Source organism: Crotalus tigris, unplaced genomic scaffold, assembly GCF_016545835.1.
Source record: "Crotalus tigris isolate CLP2741 ecotype Arizona unplaced genomic scaffold, ASM1654583v1 scf7180000017666.379230911805:20528666, whole genome shotgun sequence".
NCBI classification, from domain to species: Eukaryota; Metazoa; Chordata; class Lepidosauria; order Squamata; family Viperidae; genus Crotalus; species Crotalus tigris.
The window spans coordinates 14,392,961-14,411,967 of record NW_024096552.1 but is presented as its reverse complement, the minus strand read 5'-3'; the positions used below and the strand labels follow the sequence as shown (position 1 = coordinate 14,411,967).

Below are 19,007 nucleotides of genomic sequence, written 5' to 3'. Positions count from 1 at the left end.
AATGTAAACAACACTTTGCTTCCCACTAAAATATTTAGCAATATAAAAACCAAGAGTGAATCAGTGTGAGTCATCTAACTCCAGGCTATTTGATAACTGTAACACAGTTAATATGATCCAGTCTAGTTGTGATCCTGAACCATGCAACTTTGAAACATTAGGATTGTTACTTTAAAAAGTGTAACCATTGAAGTTATATTTTAATTGGTGGTTAAGAGGAAGAAAAGGAAAAAGTTATGTTTAATATTTTTCCTTTAATATTTTCCTTCCTAATATTTCCCCTTAAATTTTTCCTTCATTTTTTTCTTGTTTGTCCCATAAAAGATTTTGTGAAAAGAAGGCAATAACATAGTTGTTATTTACTGTGGACATAAAATTGTGCCAAAAGGAAATTCAGTCAGACTGGTATTAGAGTTCAGTTGATTTCATCCTATGCAAAGCAATTTATTTTTTCACCCTTTCCTCCCGAAATGGAATATTTGCAACTGTTTCTCAGTTTATCAGTGTAGTTATTTACAATGTCAGGATAATTATTTAAAGGCTAAACAGCTTATGTAATTATGTAATGTAAGGTGGATGATACAATCTAGGAATGACTCAGCAGGTGTGTGTGTACCCTTTTAAGACCCTAAGTATAAAAGGGAAGGCTTTTTGCTGCTGTGTTCTCTCTTGTCCGTTTCCTGCTATAATTGCTGTGTTTGAAGTTTACTGAACTATCACGTGTATGTATTTTGTTCTTTGTGTATATTTGTAGATATTGTAATATAAACCACCATTTAATACAAACCACTGTTTACTGTATTTATTCATGGGTTACCTCAGTGCAATAAGACTGTGCATGCTCTGACTGTGCATGCTCTGACAGGTTATTGGCCCAGAGAGAGGAGAAACCCAGTGAGAGTTTGACCCAGAGCCAGAGGAGTTGAGGGTTGTGGTGGTTTAAAGAAGCAGGCAATATGGCTTCCATCAGTGCAATGGGAGGAGGTTTCATAGTATCTCAGCTGAATGAGACAAATTATCTCTCCCGGAGTCTGAAAATGGAGATGTATCTGCAAAGGGAGGAGTTGTGGATGATAGTTACTGATCCACCTGCAGCTCTGAATGATGGGAACCAGAGTAAGAATGAGAAACTCAGACCAGCATAATCTTGAGTTTAGATGATAGCCAGCTGATACACGTGAGGGGTCTCCAGTCTGCTAAGGAGTGCTGGGAAGCTTTGCACAGTGTGCACATGAGAGAGACTGTGGGCAGCAAAGTAATGCTGACAAGAAAGCTATATAAAGCACAGCTGAAGCCGGGAGAGAGCATGTCTACACATTTGCGGTCCATGAGAAAGACATTCCTAGAATTAGAGGAAAGACGGATAACTTTCACTGAGTCACATAAGATGTATGTGGTGCGCAGTTCATTGGACAGTTCATGGGATGTCCTAGTAACCAGTTTAGAATCCATGCAGGAGAAGGATTTAACCATGAGTTATTTGACTGGCTGGTTGCTGGAGGAGGAAAAGCAGCAGAGGGGGTGATGACAACGCACAGCCCAAGCCTAGAGTTGCTACATCCCAGGGTGCCAGCACAGCAGCTGAGAAGGTTTAATGGTGAAATGCTGCTACACACATGGATCTACAGAGCATCTCCAGAGATGCTGCCCTGAGAGGAGAAACAGAGGAGCAGCGAGACAAAATTGTAGAACTACACAACCAATATTTTCCCTAGCAGCGACATTAACTGAGAAAAACACTTGGTTGTTGGACAATGGAACCAGTCAGCATATTGCAAATGACCCCTCAAATGGTTTTCCAGTTTGAGACCAGCTAAGTAAGCATTTGTTACCTTGGTTCCAATGGACAACAGTTTGCTGTAAAAGGGGAAGGTAAAATTTATGTACCTGGTATAGGAGAAATGGATAATGTACTATATGTACCACAGTAAGACTGTGGCAGGTAGAAAATGCCATTAAGGGAGATGGAAAAATATTATAAACAACATTTTAATTAACAGAGGTGATGTTTTGAAAGCATTAACTAATATTATAAACTGCCTGAGTGTGATGACCTGTGTGCAATTCTATGAAGAAACATTTTTATAAGAAGTGCTAACCGAAAGTCACAAATGGTGTAAGATATTACACATGTAGGGGAGTATGGTTTTCTGCACATGGTATAAACTTCCCTTTTTCCTATGTGTGTGGTCTCAGGACATGAACTTCTCTCTTTTAGTGTGTTAAAGGTAGATAAGAAGTCATCCATTAGGTTAAGTGTGGGTAGCAAGCTGTATAAGAATGACACCCTGGAAATAACCCAGGGTTCAGAATTTGTCATATGAATACTCTGAACCTTTGCGCAAATAAATCCTGTTTTCTCCAACCCTTCGTGGTCTTATCTTCTGATGTAAGTATCGTGGTTTTTCCACTGCAATTATCTGGCGACCACAGCAGGACGGCAAGGAGTCTTGGGGCTCTCTGGAGGGCACATCCCGGTTCCAGGGGCCTGTAGTGTTAGGGGGAACATCCCAGGCACCATTGGACTTTTACTCTGAGGGACTTTCCTGTGGCACAGGGCTCCAGGATTGGCAGTCAGTCACTCCAAGAACCACAGGTGAAGGGAAAGGAGACCAGGCATCTTTCCAGCTGGCTAGAGGACAAAGGATTCGCCTGCAGGCAAGTATTGTATGGGAAAAACAATCCCTCCCTGTAAGCAGGGACAGAGGAGAGGACTGATCACCCTCTCTTTGGAATAAGTTGGGAGGACTGTTGTGAGTGCTTGATGTGAAAGACTACTGAGTTTCCCAAAGGTGACCATGAGTGTCCGGCACCCTGAGCCAGTAGAGAGTGAGTGGCGTTCGCAATTCCCATCAGAGACCATGATCTTCTGGCTCCCTGGGTTGAGCGTGAACAAGTGTAACCCCTAGAGTTATCCTGAGTGGAAGGACCCCTTACCTTCCTCTCATCCCTTTTCCTCATTTGTCTTGGCTGGTGCCCTGAGAGGATCATGAGGGGTGGTGGAAATGTGCCCCTCACTCCGTTGAAGTGTATGTTAAAGCACTTTAGTTCTGCTTATGAGACCCAGGGCTATGGTATTAAGTGGAGCAGGCATAAGTTGAGGATTTTCTGTGAAGTAGACTGGCCAAGCTTTAACCTAGGTTGACCTGACACAGGAACGTTAGATCTCTCTATCGCTTTAAAAATACATCAGTTAGTGTTCCACCCCACGTTAGGGCACCCAGACCAGGCACCCTATATTGATGTGTGGCTCAGCTTTTGCAAAGACCTCCACCATGGATCCAGAAATGCAAAACTGTCCCCTATGTTAAAAAGTTTCGAGGATAGAAAAAGCCGGGGACAAGCCATAATCCAACCAGATATCCAGAATCAAGGGACCCAAGCTGGGTGCTGGGAGGGGGGGCGAGGCAGAGGAGGACTGCAAACAGAAGGCAGAGAAGTGGGAGGACCGATAGCCGAATGAACGAGGGTGAAGACTGAGCAAGCATCTTTGATCGCCTCCCTTAGACAAGTAGATCAATTGGTTGTCAGTAAGGACAATCCAGCAGAAACAGCCACAGCTCCTCTATTCCAACATGTGCCTTTTACTACATCAGACCTTCTTAATTGGAAATTTCATTACGGCCCATTTAGTGAAAAACCAAATGAAGTGGCAGACTTGGTAAAGACCATTGTGAACACCCACAATGGGTGGACCTGCAGCTGCTTATGGGGACTTTGTTCAATCCGGAGGAAAGGGAAAAGATTAGGATACAGTGACAAAAATCTTGAAGCCCGATCTACCATTAATGCACTCTCTTGAAGAGTTGTTGAGTGAAGCTTCCCTTCCAAAGACCCTTTCTGGAATCTCTATCGTGACCTCGGGGATCTGCAGACTTATCAACAGTTAGTGGTGCAGGCAGTTCGTGCAGCAGGAAAACCATCTGTTAACATGTCTAAAGCATCTTTAGTAGTGCAGGAAGCCACAGAGAGTCCGGAAGCATTTTACACTCGATTGCTTGAAGCCTACCAAATGTATACACCTATTGATCCAACAGAGCCTGACAATGCTTGAATGCTTGCCATGGCCTTTATCTCACAAAGTGCCCCTGATATCCATAGAAAGTTGCAAAGATTGGAGGGAGCCCTGGAAAGCCCATGAGTGAACTAATGGAAGTAGCCAGAAAGACTTTTGTTAATAGGGAAAAAGAGGAGGAAAGAAAGAAGGATCACAAGATGTAAAGGAAGGCTGAATTGCTGGCTGTTGCTATGATGGGGATGCCAAGAGGAGGTGGCAGAAGTAGGGGAAATGGAATAACGTTAGGACGAAAACAGTGTGCCATATGTAAGAAGGAAGGACACTGGAAGGGTGAATGTCCAGAAAGAGAAAAGGATGAAGAACAAGGGGGGGGGAAGAGGCAGGTTTGCGAAGAGCTACACAGGTGGCCCAGGGAGAAGCCAGGGAGGGAGAGAAAGAAGAGATTTTCAAGAACTCCCCTCATAGGTCTGGGAGAAGTGGAAGGACTGGGACTGAGACCGACCGGGTTCAGCCCACCTCCCAGAACCTGTGGTCAGTCTAATAGTAGGAGGCAAATCTATTCCCTTCCTTGTGGATACTGGAGCTACCCGATCAGTCCTAACTCAATCCCTGAGCCAAGCTTCCTCCCACTCTATCAATATACAAGGAGCAACAGGAAGAATCTTACAGCAACCATTTTTAGAACCCTTAAGTTGCACTATGGGAGGAAGAACCATAACTCACCAGTTTGTGTATATGTCAGACTGTCCCATCCCTTTATTAGGAAGGGATCTGCTATGTAAGCTAAAGGCACAGATCTCCTTTGAAGAGGATGGCGCCATGGCAATAAAATATGGAAAGGTGCTAATGGAAGTACCTTGTGCTGAGGAATGGAGAATGGTGATGCTGGCATGAACAATAGAGAAGAATGCCAAATGGGAGGAATTTGATGTACCGTACCTGTGGGCAGAGGACTCCCCTGGTTTTGCAAGACATCATCCACTATCTCCCAGCTGCCTGTACCGAAGAATAGGAAAGAGTTAAGAGGATTTTTAGTTGCTGCTGGCTTCTGCCGAATATGGATCCTTACTTTAGTTTAATAGCAAAATTCTTATATGAGGCCACAAAGGGAGGACATAAAGAACCATTATGATAGGAAAAGCAGGAAAATAACAGCTTCACCACTCTCAAGGAGGCTCTAATGTGCACCCCTAGTTTAGATCTATTGGACTTGGAAAAGCCATTTCAACTGTTTGTAGATACAAAACAAAATGTGGCAATCAGGGTTCTCACTCAGAAAGTTGGGACCTGGCATCATCTGGTCGTTTATCTATCTAAACAGTTTAATAACATAGCCAAGGGTTGGCCGGCTTGCCTTAAAGCAATTGCTGGAACAGCGTTGTTAACACAGGAAGCTAATAAATTAACTTTTGGGCAGAAATTAGATATCCACATGCCACATGCCCTCAAAGCTGTTTTGGAAGCAAAAGGACATTTGTGGCTGACCAACCCACACATGTTAAAGTATCAAGCCCTGATAACTCATAACCCAGTGATTACTTTAATACAATCAAACGCTCTAAATCCAGCCACGTTGCTGCCTGAACCAGACTTAGAAACCACACATAGTTGCATACAAACCATAGAAGAGACTTATGCTAGCCGCCCGGATATGAATGACGTTCCCTTCCCTAATCCAGATTTTACAATATATACAGATGGAACTAGTTTTATACAAGAAGGAACTCGGAAGGCAGGATATGCTGTGGTGACTTTGGAGGAGGTCTGGGAAGCTGAGCCCCTTCCCACCGGCACAAGTGCTCAGCTGGCTGAATTGCATGCATTAACTAGAGCTCTGGAGCTGGCAAAAGGAAAACGCATTAACATTTATACAGATTCTAAGTACGCGTTCCTGACAGTGCAAGTCCATGGAGCATTATACAAAGAAAGAGGTCTAATAACATCAGGGGAAAGGATGTTAAGAATGGATCACAGATATTGCGTCTGCTGGATAGCATGTGGAAATCCAGCAAAGTAGCTATAATGCACTGTAAAGGGCATCAGAAGGGAGATATTCAGCTGGGAAATAATAAAGCAGACTGGGAAGCTTGTATTGCAGCACAAAAGGCACTTGCAGTGCAGACAAACTGCCTAGCTTTATGGGTCCCCCAAGAGCAAGTTAAACCAAACTATTCCCTGGAAGACTTAAAGCAAATTGAGGTGCTTGAAGCACGCCAGGAAGATGGCTGGTGGATCCTACCAGACCAGCGAGTCTTTATCCCAGGATATATGGCATGGGATGCAATGCAACAGGTCCATAGGCAACTGCACTTGGGAAAGACGGCGTTGGCAGATGCCCTGAAGCGAGAGGTCTATATTGACAAAATACACAGCATTGCAGCAAATGTTTGTGCTAGATGTGAGATTTGTGCAGTCAATAACCCAAGGCAAGGACCCTAACTGCCCCAGGGACACCAACCCAGGGGAAATTACCCCTTTGATTCTCTGATGATTGACTTTACTGACATGCCACGTTCAGGTCCCTATAGAGCAATGCTAGTCATAGTACATATACTGGATAGCTGGAGTGCATCCCTATAAGGACAAAAAAGGCAACTGAGGTCGCAAAAGCCTTACTTCACATTATTATTCCCAGGTATGGGTTGCCATCTAGAATTTCTTCAGACAATGGTCCTGAATTTATCCATAGAGCCACCCAAAAGATAGCAGCTATGCTAGGAATAACATGGAAGCTTCACTGTAGTTTCCATGCTCAATCGGGAGGAAGGGTGGAGAAAGTGATTAGAACCATTAAAGAAAACTTGGCAAAAATATGTCAGGAAACCCAGCTTAAGTGGCCAGATGCTTTAAACCTGGCCCTGGTTGCAATACGGTGTGCCCCACAAAGAGAGTTACTTGTGTCACCATTTGAGTTATTATATGGCAGAGTCTCTAATCTACTCAGGCCAATTGTCCAGAACACTGGACCGGTGGACCGGTGGCAGATACTGTCAAATACTGCAAGCCCTCAATACAGTAGTACAGAGGCTACAACAATATGTCTTGACCTAAAGGCCTCACGTCCTGGTCACACATACACATGATATACATCTAGGACAAGAGGTTTGGGTAAAGGACTGGAAGAGGGAAGTTTTAAGCCTCAAGTGGAAAGGGCCGTATACTGTTGTTAAGGTGGCTGAAATCAAATCGTGGATCCATTGGTCCCGAGTTGAATTGGCTGCCCCTGCCCAGTGGAAAGTGAAGAGTGACCTAACACACCCTCTCAGGCTAATTCTACACCGAAAAGGAAGGAGCCTCTCTCCTTCTGGTGACACTCCAGAAGCTGTCCCCCTGCGAACGGGAGAGGTGAAGCAAATCCCTGCAGGTATTACTCCGGAAGCTAACACCCAGCGCACAGGCAACAAGATCCCCCTGCCCTGGAAGCTACGATCGCGCAGCTAGCGTTAGGTTTCTCTAAATATGGAACCCAGCCAAACGATGAGAGAAACTGCCTGTATTAGAAAGGGCCTCATGCCACCTATTTGGTGGTAGTGATGCTGTTGCTGATTAGTATTGTCATTTATTCCCTGTTAGCCAAGGAGGGAGGATTGTGTGGAAAATGTAACCTTACCAATTGCTGTCTACAAATTGATGAGACTGGGAAGGATATTAAACAATTAACCACTGAAATGAGACAACTAACCCACAACACTAATCAAGAATGGAAAGGTTTTGACTTTGCCAAATGTTTAGCTCTTGGTTTCCAAAGCTTCCTGGCTTACAAGCTATTGTGGCCCTTATTGGCTTAATAGTAGCTGGATGTGTAATTTTACCATTTTACCAATCTTTGTGCGTGCAATTTCTAATAGCCTTTTTATGCTTGTGGAAAAAAGGGCCATAGCCCAAGTTATGGCCTTATGGGATGAGGGGGATTATGTAGATGAAGACCCCCAATATATGAAACTCCCCTATAATCCTGAGACTTAAGTGAAGTTTCAAAGGAGGGAAATGCAGCAGGTAGAAAATGCCATTAAAGGAGATGGAAAAATATTATAAACAACATTTTAATTAAAAGAGATGATGTTTTGAAAGCATTAACTAATATTATAAACTGCCTGAGTGTGATGACCTGTGTGCAATTCTATGAAGAAACATTTTTACAAGAAGTGCCAACCGAAAGTCACAAATGGTGTAAGATATTACACGTGTAGGGGAGTGTGGTTTTCTGCACATGGTATAAACTTCCCTTTTTCCTATGTGTGTGGTCTCAGGACATGAACTTCTCTCTTTTAGTGTGTTAAAGGTAGATAAGAAGTCATCCATTGGGTTAAGCATGGGCGGCAAGCTGTATAAGAATGACACCCTGGAAATAACCCAGGGTTCAGAATTTGTCATATGAATACTCTGAACCTTTGCGCAAATAAATCCTGTTTTCTCCAACCCTTCGTGGTCTTGTCTTCTGATGTAAGTATTGTGGTTTTTTCCACTACAAGACCATAATTTACTCAGTATTTCGAGCTTGGATAGTATGGGATATGAAATAATGTTTGCAAATGCTCAATATACCATAAGGAAAGATGGGAGGATTGTGCACAAGGTGTTAAACAGGATAATTTGTATGTACTAAAAAAAGCAGCAGGAAGGTTGTGAACGAAGACTTACAAACATAATAGCTGTACATTTATTATACAGAAGGTTAGGACATGCAAGTTTTAAAGTGTTGCAGAGAATGCCAGACCTAGCTGAAGGATTACAAATTTAAAAATGCAACACATATTTAGATTGTGCTATTTGTAAGGAGTCAAAGTCTAGGGTGTATCCTGTAAGTAAGAAAAGCATGAGGCAAACTAACAGGGTTTTGCAGTTAGTTCATGCTGATTTAATTGGTCCTATGGCACCCTCTCTAGGAGGAGCTAGGTATGTATTAGTCTTAGTAGATGACTACTAATATGGGTTCTGCTATTTATTAGAGAACAAAACTGAAGTTCTACACCAGTTTAAGCAATGGCTGAACTTTGTAGAGAGAAGGTATGCCCATAAGGTATGCCAGCTGCAAACAGATAAGGGAACAGAGATCATGTCTGATAATTTCCAAAGGTGGCTGAGAAATGTAGGCATAAAGCAAAGAAATACAAATCCTTACACACCAGCAGAAAATGAAGTGGCTGAAAGGAGAAACAGTATATTGCAGACCATGAAGGACTCACTGCTGGCAGATGCAGGAATGAGTAACACATACTGGGGAGAAGCCATAAAAAAACAGCCAACTATTTAGTAAATAGAGTATGGAGTGTGGCTATCAATGAAACTCCATATTACATGTTATATTAGCTCACCTAAGAACATTTGGCAGTTATGCCTGGGTACATATTCCCAAAGGCACCAGAAGAAAAGGACAGAAAAAGGCCAGGAAACCTAGGTTTGTAGGATATGAACCAGGCTCCAAGGGATATAGATTTTCAGATGGAACCAAGAAATTTTGATATCAAGGTCTGCTAGTTTCGCAGAGCAAAATAATTGGAACGGTGCATGCTAATACTGAAGTGTTCATGTCAACAAATAGTATTAGTTCTCAGGAAGGAGAGGCTACACAAAACCCAATGAAGGAAGAACAGAATAGCAGGTCAGAAATAGCAGGGATAAATGAGGATAGACCTGAGATAAAAAGAGAAGTCATAGAAACACTGGAACAGGTGATCCTGAGGAGGTCTGAACGTAGCAATAAAGGCATACCTCCTGATCGATTCAGAGCAGGTGGGTCTAGAGCATATAATGTAAGGTATGAACCCTGCGATTATCAAGAAATGTTATCATTACCTCAAATAGAAAAGGGTAAATGGAAGGACACAATAATGAACTGCAGTAAAAGGCATCAATGTAAAAAATACCTTTATGCTTGGATTTTATGCATGCCCATTTCCTGCTAGTTGGAAATGTTGAAATAGCTTGCATTACCTGCAAATATCTTTAGTGAAAAATTAAATTCCATCTCTAGTTTTTGTGCCTATTTGCTCTTCAGATTCTTATTCGGGTTAATCATTTTCAAAAACATTTGTATAGTCAATTTTTATTTTTAAAGGTACTTTTTAAAATTGGTATAGTATGCTTTTTTAAAACATACTTTCAGAAAAATGAATTTATAATGGGTTTTAATGTGTAATACATTTTAATGTCTCAAATATTTCTCAATTAAAAAAATCTCTAGAGAATCGCAAAATAAAAATTCAAAACAATCACAAGATTAAAAGTTAAGCAAATTAATCTTTATGCAGCTATATTGCCTTTTTTAATGAGCATTTTGTGTAGAATTAAAAAGATGAAAGAGACAGTGGACAAATTCAGATGATTACATATGGAAGAAAACAATAACTATATTCTTTGTTCCTTTATGTAAACGTAATGGAAGATGATAATATAATAAAGGCTTTATTGTGATTAAAATGCATAAATAACTATATGATAAACCCTTTCCTTGGAAGCAAATATGTCTGCAAATACTAAGTTACAAAGTGGCTTGGAAGAGCTGTGGTAGTACAGTGGTAAGAATGCAGTACTGCTCACTCCAGAAGTTCGATTCTGAGTGGCTCAAGGTTGACTCAGCCTTCCATCCTTCTGAAGTTGGTAAAATGAGGACCCAGATTGTTGGGGGCAATATGCTGACTCCGTAAAACTGCTTAGAGAGGGCAGTAAAGCATTATGGAGTGGTAATATAAATCTAAGTGCTATTGCTACTACTAGTAATAAGCTTCGTCTCTCAATAAAAAATTAGTAACAACAGTGGTATATTTGACTCTCCTGGATTAGGGAGAGTCCCAGAATCATCCCAGCAACAATCTGCAAGCAGTTTTGAAAGCAGTGTTGGGCTGAAATCACTTCTTTGTTGGATAAAACAGCCATTTTGGAATTTATTTTTCAAATGGAGAATAAGCTGTGCCCTTCATTTCTTAATCAATTTATGACACTATTATCTCTATTAGCTAAAAGAAGCGCTCTTTAGTTACAGCTTATCACTCCTTTTTGAAGCAATACACCATCTTTGAGACTCCTTTATTTTTAAATGACAAGGAAGAGGAAGTGTGGAATATATTTTCCTTTGAAATATAAGGATAAAAGTTGTGCTCTAAATTTACTGCTTTTAAAATAATTTGCAGCCCTGTGTTGTGTTGTTGTGGCAGTTGAAATTTTCCAATTTCCATGAACTCTGGGTAGAAAAAAGAATAAGTAAATAAGTAAGTAAGTAAATTCATTTGTCACTAGAGGGGGTTATGAAGATGTTTAACTGAGCTGGAGTCTGTCATCAAGGAAATCTTTGAAAGGTCCATACAGAAAATCATTTATATCATAAATCACTTAGGGTCCAAAGATACTAATTATACAGAGGATAATTAAAAAGAACATTATCAACCTACTGTAAAAAATTATCAACCCACTGTGTAAACTCTACAAATGCTGGACAATGCAAATAATGTAATTGTCCCTCTGGAATATAAATCTGACACCAGTTTTATTATGATGATGGTTTGAATATAATCCTCCCAATGCAATTGAAACAAGAGTGTCAAGTAAACTCACAACTCTTAAGAGGTCAAGTTTGGGATTTTTTCCTCATGGATACCAATAAAGTCAAAAACTCTTTGAGAAAAAAAGATGATAGATATCTTAGAGAAGTAAACTTCATTCTACAAGAATTTATTCCAGGTTAATCTATAACGTCTAACAAAACCATTTTGGGACATTTTTTTCATGGATATAAATAAGGCTGAGAACTACTTGAAGAAAAGGGACTTGATAGACACCCTTGAAAAGAAAAAGATTTTATTCTATGATGACAAGCTGGAAGGAGTGACTTAAATTTAATGATTTAATTAGTTAGGATGGACATAAAAGTTTGATATATGTATTGCAAGAAAGCTTTAAGGTAGCTTCATATGTATAAAATGAGTTTATAAATGCATGTCTTCTGTCTTTTTATGTAATGCTGAAAAAGCTCTAATGTAGTTTTGTGTTTTATGCTCTGGGTTTAAAATGAAGAGGGTTTTTTCCCCCCTTTTATACTTGAGTATTATTTAAAGTTAGTAAAATATCTAAACTAGAAAAAGTGTTTTATCCCTTTAGGGTTACAAAAATTGAAATAATAAAGAGGATTCTTTTAATATGAATTATGATAAAGATTAATGAGTCAGCAGAAGTATATACTGTATTATTCTCCACAGCAAAGAGAAGCAGAGATGGTCAAATTGATTCTTTTATTCAAAGAAGAGAATATATCTAACCTTGTTTCTATTTTGAAATTGCTTCTGGATTTTGTGCTTGCAATAAAAAAAATATGAAATTTTGATTTTGTTTTTGCTAATTAGATAGGTTTATTGTTACAGAAATGGCTTGTACATACTGTTGTGTAAAACTAAAAAGTTGAGTTGTATTGTTACCTTCTACTGTGTTAAAGAGAGTTGGAAGTTGGTGCCTTTTTTCTTTTCCCTCTTTACACCATTTTTTTCTCTTCCCCCTCCTAGTTTTATATTACTTTTTTGAATTTCTCTTTGTATGTTATACTTTGATAAACCAATAAATCTATTATTTAAAAAAGGAAAATAAAATACATATGATCACATATCCGCATACCTAGTGCAATTCTTAATTCTAACTAACTTGAGAAGCATTGAGAGTGATGCCATTATTGCACATTACTATTCAACTGAAGCCAGTGTTTGCATGAATAATAATGAGAAGCTGTGGTGCTATTATGGTTGAAAGTGATGGACTAGGACTTGGAAAACTTACATTGTCCATTTTTAGCCATGATGCTCATAGGCTCGTCAGCTTCATCTACCTCACAGGATTCTTGCTGGAGATAAAATTGGAGGACGCTATACTACATATGCCTTTTTGAACTTCTATAGCTCCTTATATTCTGTAGAAAAGGCAGGATATAAACATAATACAGTGACACATTTTAAACAATGATGGTAACATCTGCTGAAGACTATCATTTTATTCTTTATTATGATTGAACATTTAACTATTTTAACCTGTGCAATATCAATTTATTTTATTTTTTTGCCCTTTTCAGTGCAATGAAGTGCTGTCAAGTCAGATTGGCAGGATTAATGAAATTTTCTAAATAAACTGATGTGTTGTTCAGAAGAGCCAAGTCACAATTTGGATGTCTGCAATAACCCTTGTTTCTAGCCCACAAAATATTTAATTTTAGATTAAGGAATATGAATTTTCTTTGTTGCTGTTAATATTAGGCCCTGAAAATTACTCAGCAAGGTTATTCATAAAAGACAGCATCAAATAAAATGAGAAATACTATTTTTTAAAAGCAATTTTGATAAAAAAAGGCTTGATTTCCTTGGCTGGGGGGTGGGGCTGTCTTGTCATATCTTTTGTTTTTATGCTCCAGGTCCATATTATTGTACAAGGGTTTTGAGCAGCATTGTCCAATTATTCCAGCCCATAACTGTTGGAACACTCATTCTGTTCTCAGGGATGGTCACTGAAAATGCAAGACAGCAAGTTCTTCAAAATTCAGTCTTAATGGTGGAAATATATTTCCTTGTACAGGGTGATATATGTAGAAAGTCTCCATGCTATTACTATCCTAGGATTTTACATATAAAAATATACAATAGGTAATTTAAATAAAGAATAGACAAGCTTTTATGTTCCTCTGGCAACTTTGTTGCCCAGTGATGGCATACAGATGATACTTATGGGACTTCAAATTTTGTATTAGTTTATCAGAATATAAAATACAAAGGAAAATAAAATAATGGGAAACTAGGGGAGGAAAAAAAGGGGGAAAGTGTGGAGTAGAATGGGAAAAAGAAAAGAAAAAAAGCATTCTGATTGTTCCCAGACAGAATAGGCTGCTTTAATCCCGTTGAGACAGGCAGATAACTCAGTGAAAATAAGCATGGTAAATATTGCTTTTATTTCTAGGAATCCTAAACAATAATGCACTGTTATGTAGAGATATATCCAGCAACATATTTCAGCAATATAGCTCATTCCATAGGTAATTTGATAATGGATTTCCCCTCTTCTTCTGCATAAGACTCACATGTTGGCATAGAACCTCCAAGCCATGGGGCTAGGAGCTATGAGGCTGGATCAAACAAAGGCATTCCAAACTGGCCCATAGCCAGGATATCCTGTCATAAACTTTACTAGCTCCTCCTACTGTCCTGTTAACATGGGATAGCTGACTAGCTAAACTACATTACCCATAAGCCATCTCTTAAGGAGACAGCACTTAGCCCAATAAATGCCAAACATTCTAACACAGTGATGGCGAACCTTTTAGAGATTGAGTGCCCAAACTGCAACCCAAAACCCACTTATGCATCGTCGAGTGCCGGGTGGGTGTGGCCCATTGGCCAGGTGTGGCCAATTGGGTAGGCATGACCCATTGGGTGGGCATGGCTGCAGTGGTAATGGTAGACTGGGTGGGACTAAAAAGTTCAATCAATCAATTCCAATATTGCAAGATCTTTTTTTTTTCCCCAAGAAGTTGAAATTGACTGATTGAACCTTTTTTTTTTTTTTTTTGTACACGGCGGTGGAGGCCTAAAGTGAAAAGGTTTTATAAAACCCAGCTGAAGGCCTAGGGCTAGGGCGACAGTGCGCATGCCCACAGCAAGGCCTCTGAGTGCCGCCTCTGGCACCTGTGCCATAGGTTTGCCACCACTGTTCTAACATACAGATCTACATACTCTAGTCAGGGTTACATTGATCCAGAACACTGATTATTTTTAGCATAGTAGAGTATAGTAACATTACAGCCAAAAGATTTTACTTTTACATAGTAGCATATACTTGCCATTTCTATAACAATGAACCTATCTAATCAGCAAAACCAAAACCAAAGTTTCATTTTTTCCATCACAAGCACAAAATATGAAGCAGTTTTCAAATAGGAACAAAATTAAATGTGTTCTTTTCTTTAAACAATCAATTTAACCATCTCTGCTTTTCTTTTTTTCCTCCTCTTCATATATAATGCTTGAGTAATGCATGAAGCTTGTAAAATATTATTGAAAGATAATTTTAATATATTAAGAGGAAATTAAAAATAGATGTACTAGAATTTATTGATTTTAGAATATTTTTAAAGAAAAGTTTAGAGTTTTAAAATGGATGTAAAAGATCAGACATATATAGATACATTCCAAATGTACAATAACCTCAGTCCTATTTCATGTAGCTATTCCTCAGAATCATGCACATACCTACATATAGAGCATAAGCAAAGTCCAAGTGAGGATATATATAAGTAGTTGGTCTTCCTCTTCATGACACTTTCAGATCATTGAATTTGGTTTGTCACGAGTAGCAGCAAACCAGCAATTGTGTTCCGATATTCTCGAGCATCCTGTTAATTGATGGTAGATTTTTAGGAAGTGATATTTTGTTGGGCAGGTTGCCTAAAAATATATCATGCCATAGAAATCTACTAAATGATTGATTGAAATGGGGCAGAGGGAGGGCAACATCTTATTTTGAACACAACTGTATTAGAGGAGAATATTCTATAGTAAGATTTTTCCTCTTTCAAGAAACTCTTCCTCTATAATATTATAGTTTTCCAGATTTTGGTTCACAGACAGATTTTTCTCAGTTCCTTTTCTGCTCCACCTTACTTTCCTACTTTACCATAACTTCTTTCTTACTTCTATAACCTTCATCTCCTAGGTCTTTTTGTTCCCCTTCCTTTCTGATATCATCACTGTAACCATCTCCTCGTTTATCACCTCCTTCACCCCATCATCTGTCTCTCATTTTACTTCCACTATTATTAAATTTTGTATTGTGTAACTTTACAAAATCAGAGGCAGTGAATTGTGACCATACTGACCTTACACTTGCTTCCTAGTTTTCATTGGCATTCTTCTTTGCAATCTAAAACCAAGCCTTCAGGATGTTATGCTGAAGAACACAGAAACCTTGCTAGCTATTCTTTCAGTTCTCTCCACAAGGAAAATACTTTCATGATTTTAAAATACCACATTTTTAAACATGTTTCAAATTGTACCACAATTATATAGCAGACAGAATGAGAAAGAATAGGATATGGTGTCTTTTGTAGGTCAGCAAGAGCTTAATATATGGAGACAGGAGTTTTTTTCCTTTCCCATCAGTTGTACAAGCTGATTAAACATAGCAGAAAATATAGAAATCTTTCTTTTTTTTGTCTGTTATATCTATCACTCAAAAAAACTTGAATGCTTAATATGTCTAAAATGTACAAAAGAGCTGATGATCAGCCAGAGCTGACTCTGATACTCTTAAGATTTTGAGCTGAGATATGGACAGTAAAAGAATTTCTAGTTCCTTTTACCTCAGTCTTCAAATACCCCTGGTGGGCCTCTTTTCATTGAAAAAAGCAGTGGTCCAATAATATGAAAAAGCAAAAGAATCTATCTATTTTTCTACAATTCTTTCAGTCCACACTAGAGCATACATCTGGTATAGGACACCACTATCACGAAATTAATATAAAACATGTTCAAATGAAATAACACATGATTATACAACTAAAACATCACTCCAAGACTGTACCTTTTTGAGTTTGTGCATCAAACTGTTTTCCCAACAAAAAAGGCACTAACAATAACCTGGAATGGGAGCCCAAAGCCTTTTCTTCTCAAATAAAACTGCTTTAAATGGAATTAGACCATCTTTATTGGCAACTTCATTCTAAGATTCTACTTCAAATAACATAAAACAAATAAACCAGTAGATGATTAATATTTTGTTTCTCTTTCTCACAGTTCTCCTTGTGCATGGTAATTGCTTAAATTGCAGATATCAGAAATGAACACACAGCTGCTAGGATTCCTAAGTACAGAAAGAAAAAAAATAGATAGATTTTTCAACAATACACAGAATTTTGAAAGTATTTGATGTCTGTGCAATGTGTTAACTTGTAAATTACCAAATGCTAACTATCAACTAAAAGAGCTAGTTTAATGTAGTGGTTAGAGCATCAGACTAGAAACTGAGAGACTATGAATGCTAGTCCTGCCTTAGACATAAAACAAGTTGAGTCATTGTCTCTCAGTCCTTGGACGAAGGTAGTGGAAAACCACTTCCAAAAATCTTGCCAAGAAACACAGGGACTACTCCAAGCAGTGGCAGGAGTCAACACTGACTTGAAAGCAGCCTCCTCCAAAAAAAGCATCAAATAAGGATAAATTTAAAAACGCAGATGATGGAAGTATTTTTTTTAAAAAATCCCTTTTTTGATAATCAGTCTTGTTTTATAAAATCTAAAAGAATATCGCAGAGTCAACTGCATATTTAAGATATTAGCAACAAATCTCATTCCTACTCTGTTGATGGCTGTTCTGACTTTTGGAGAAGCAATGGTAGATAAAGACAGCTTTGGTTTTTGTGGAGCTAACAACTGTGATGGACAGGGGAACTGGTGAATGCACTGGCATCTCTTCAGATAAAGCAGAGGACCTGGAATCCCTCATTAGTGCTCCATATACTGTAGATGCTCCCCACAAGGAGACTGCAAAAGAGCATTCTCCGTTGGGTTTTAGAGGTCTGGAAGCCAAGGGAAAATCAGCTTTTAGCCTTCAAAGAAACACTGGGTTCACCCACTTTCTTTCTTCATTATTTCTGCAAATTGCAGAACAAGTTTCATCATAGTGGTGATTCTACTTCAGTCCATAATGAAAGAAATTTCATATAAGTTTAAGAACTTTTTAAAAACCTATTCTGAAATAAAGATAAGGTGACCAACTTTTTTACAATGAAAAGGAGGACACAAATAAATTGAAGAAAAAAATATCGTAAATAAAAGAAACATTTTATTCATTGCAACAATAATACAGAATACTCTATAATTTAATAAATGCATAATAAAAAACATTTGTAACAATAACATTTTATATTGTAATTATGCTTACATGCCTATTAATTATTATTAAAATGAGTACTTTTCCACTGAATGAATATTTTTTGTCAATGTATTATCTTCTAACAATATATTGGAAATATCTGAACAAGAAATATCATTCATATTGAATTTTATGGCAAGTGCTGCAGCTAGAGAATCAACATTCAATCTCGATTTCTCACTTTTCCCAAAATCATTAGCAATTGAAAAAACCCTTTCAACTGCTGCATTAGTTCCAGGACAGCACAACGTAAATTGAACAAGAATAAATAAATTTTCACATGGAATATGTTCATTTTTGAAATGGCTGAATATTTCCACCCATCTTTTATCAATTTCAACGTGTTTATTTTCCCATTGTATTAATTTTTCAGAATTTAAAAATACATTCAGTCTTCTAATTTCTTCAGAGACAATTGTCATCTATTTTAATGCCTGGCATTTCTTTAGATAAAAACTCAACACAAGATTCAATATCTGTCCAATATACTTGCAATGAAGTCAAAAAACACCACTGAAAACTGTTATTTCCTGTGATGTTTGTTTCAGACCATTCTTCGATATATTGAAAACATGTTTGGTAAAAAGTTTTTGATAAACTTTTCCGTTATGCCCGGATTTGATTCCTCTAAGTCTGACAATTTTCTTTTATTTATAACTAAAGGAAGAAATTTTTCTTCAAATCGAGTTTTATATTGAAGGATAAAGTTATTCAAAATAAGACTAACTTCTGTAGCTGAAATGTGTTCACCTTCAATCTTTTGAATCATTTTGTGAAAAATAGATGCTTGATTATGTACAAAATACATGAATATCTCAGATATTTCATTATTGAAATACGATTCCAGGATTTTAGGACATTTGTCTAAACTTTAAAAATATGAACGGAGAGGCTCAAATAATTGTAGAACACGCTCTATAGCAGGTGTTAGAGCAAGCCATCTAACTTTTGAATATCCTAAAAGTTTTTTGTATTGAACATTTGCTTCTTTACAAAAGTGTTTTAAAGTAGCCACACAAATGGTGAAATGACTAAAATACAAATAAATTGTAGTTATTATTACTTCTACATCAATTGGCGTGGCACATGATGCCGTG

The 19,007-nt window shown here is 38.2% G+C and overlaps 2 protein-coding genes across 2 annotated transcripts in view; both read left to right on the top strand.

Annotated features, from left to right (window-relative positions):
- STARD3NL (STARD3 N-terminal like) overlaps nt 1-19,007 on the top strand; it is a 145,358-nt gene that overhangs the window by 79,811 nt on the left and 46,540 nt on the right. The window lies entirely within an intron of this gene.
- LOC120305254 lies at nt 4,873-7,096 on the top strand. The gene has a single exon (XM_039336750.1). It carries the CDS (start codon nt 5,199-5,201, stop codon nt 6,033-6,035), a length of 837 nt encoding a protein of 278 aa, XP_039192684.1. The 5' UTR covers nt 4,873-5,198; the 3' UTR covers nt 6,036-7,096.

What these genes read in the sequence shown, in the direction of transcription:
- LOC120305254 (XM_039336750.1), top strand. Translation starts at nt 5,199, where the DNA reads ATGTGCACCCCTAGTTTAGATCTATTGGACTTGGAAAAGCCATTTCAA.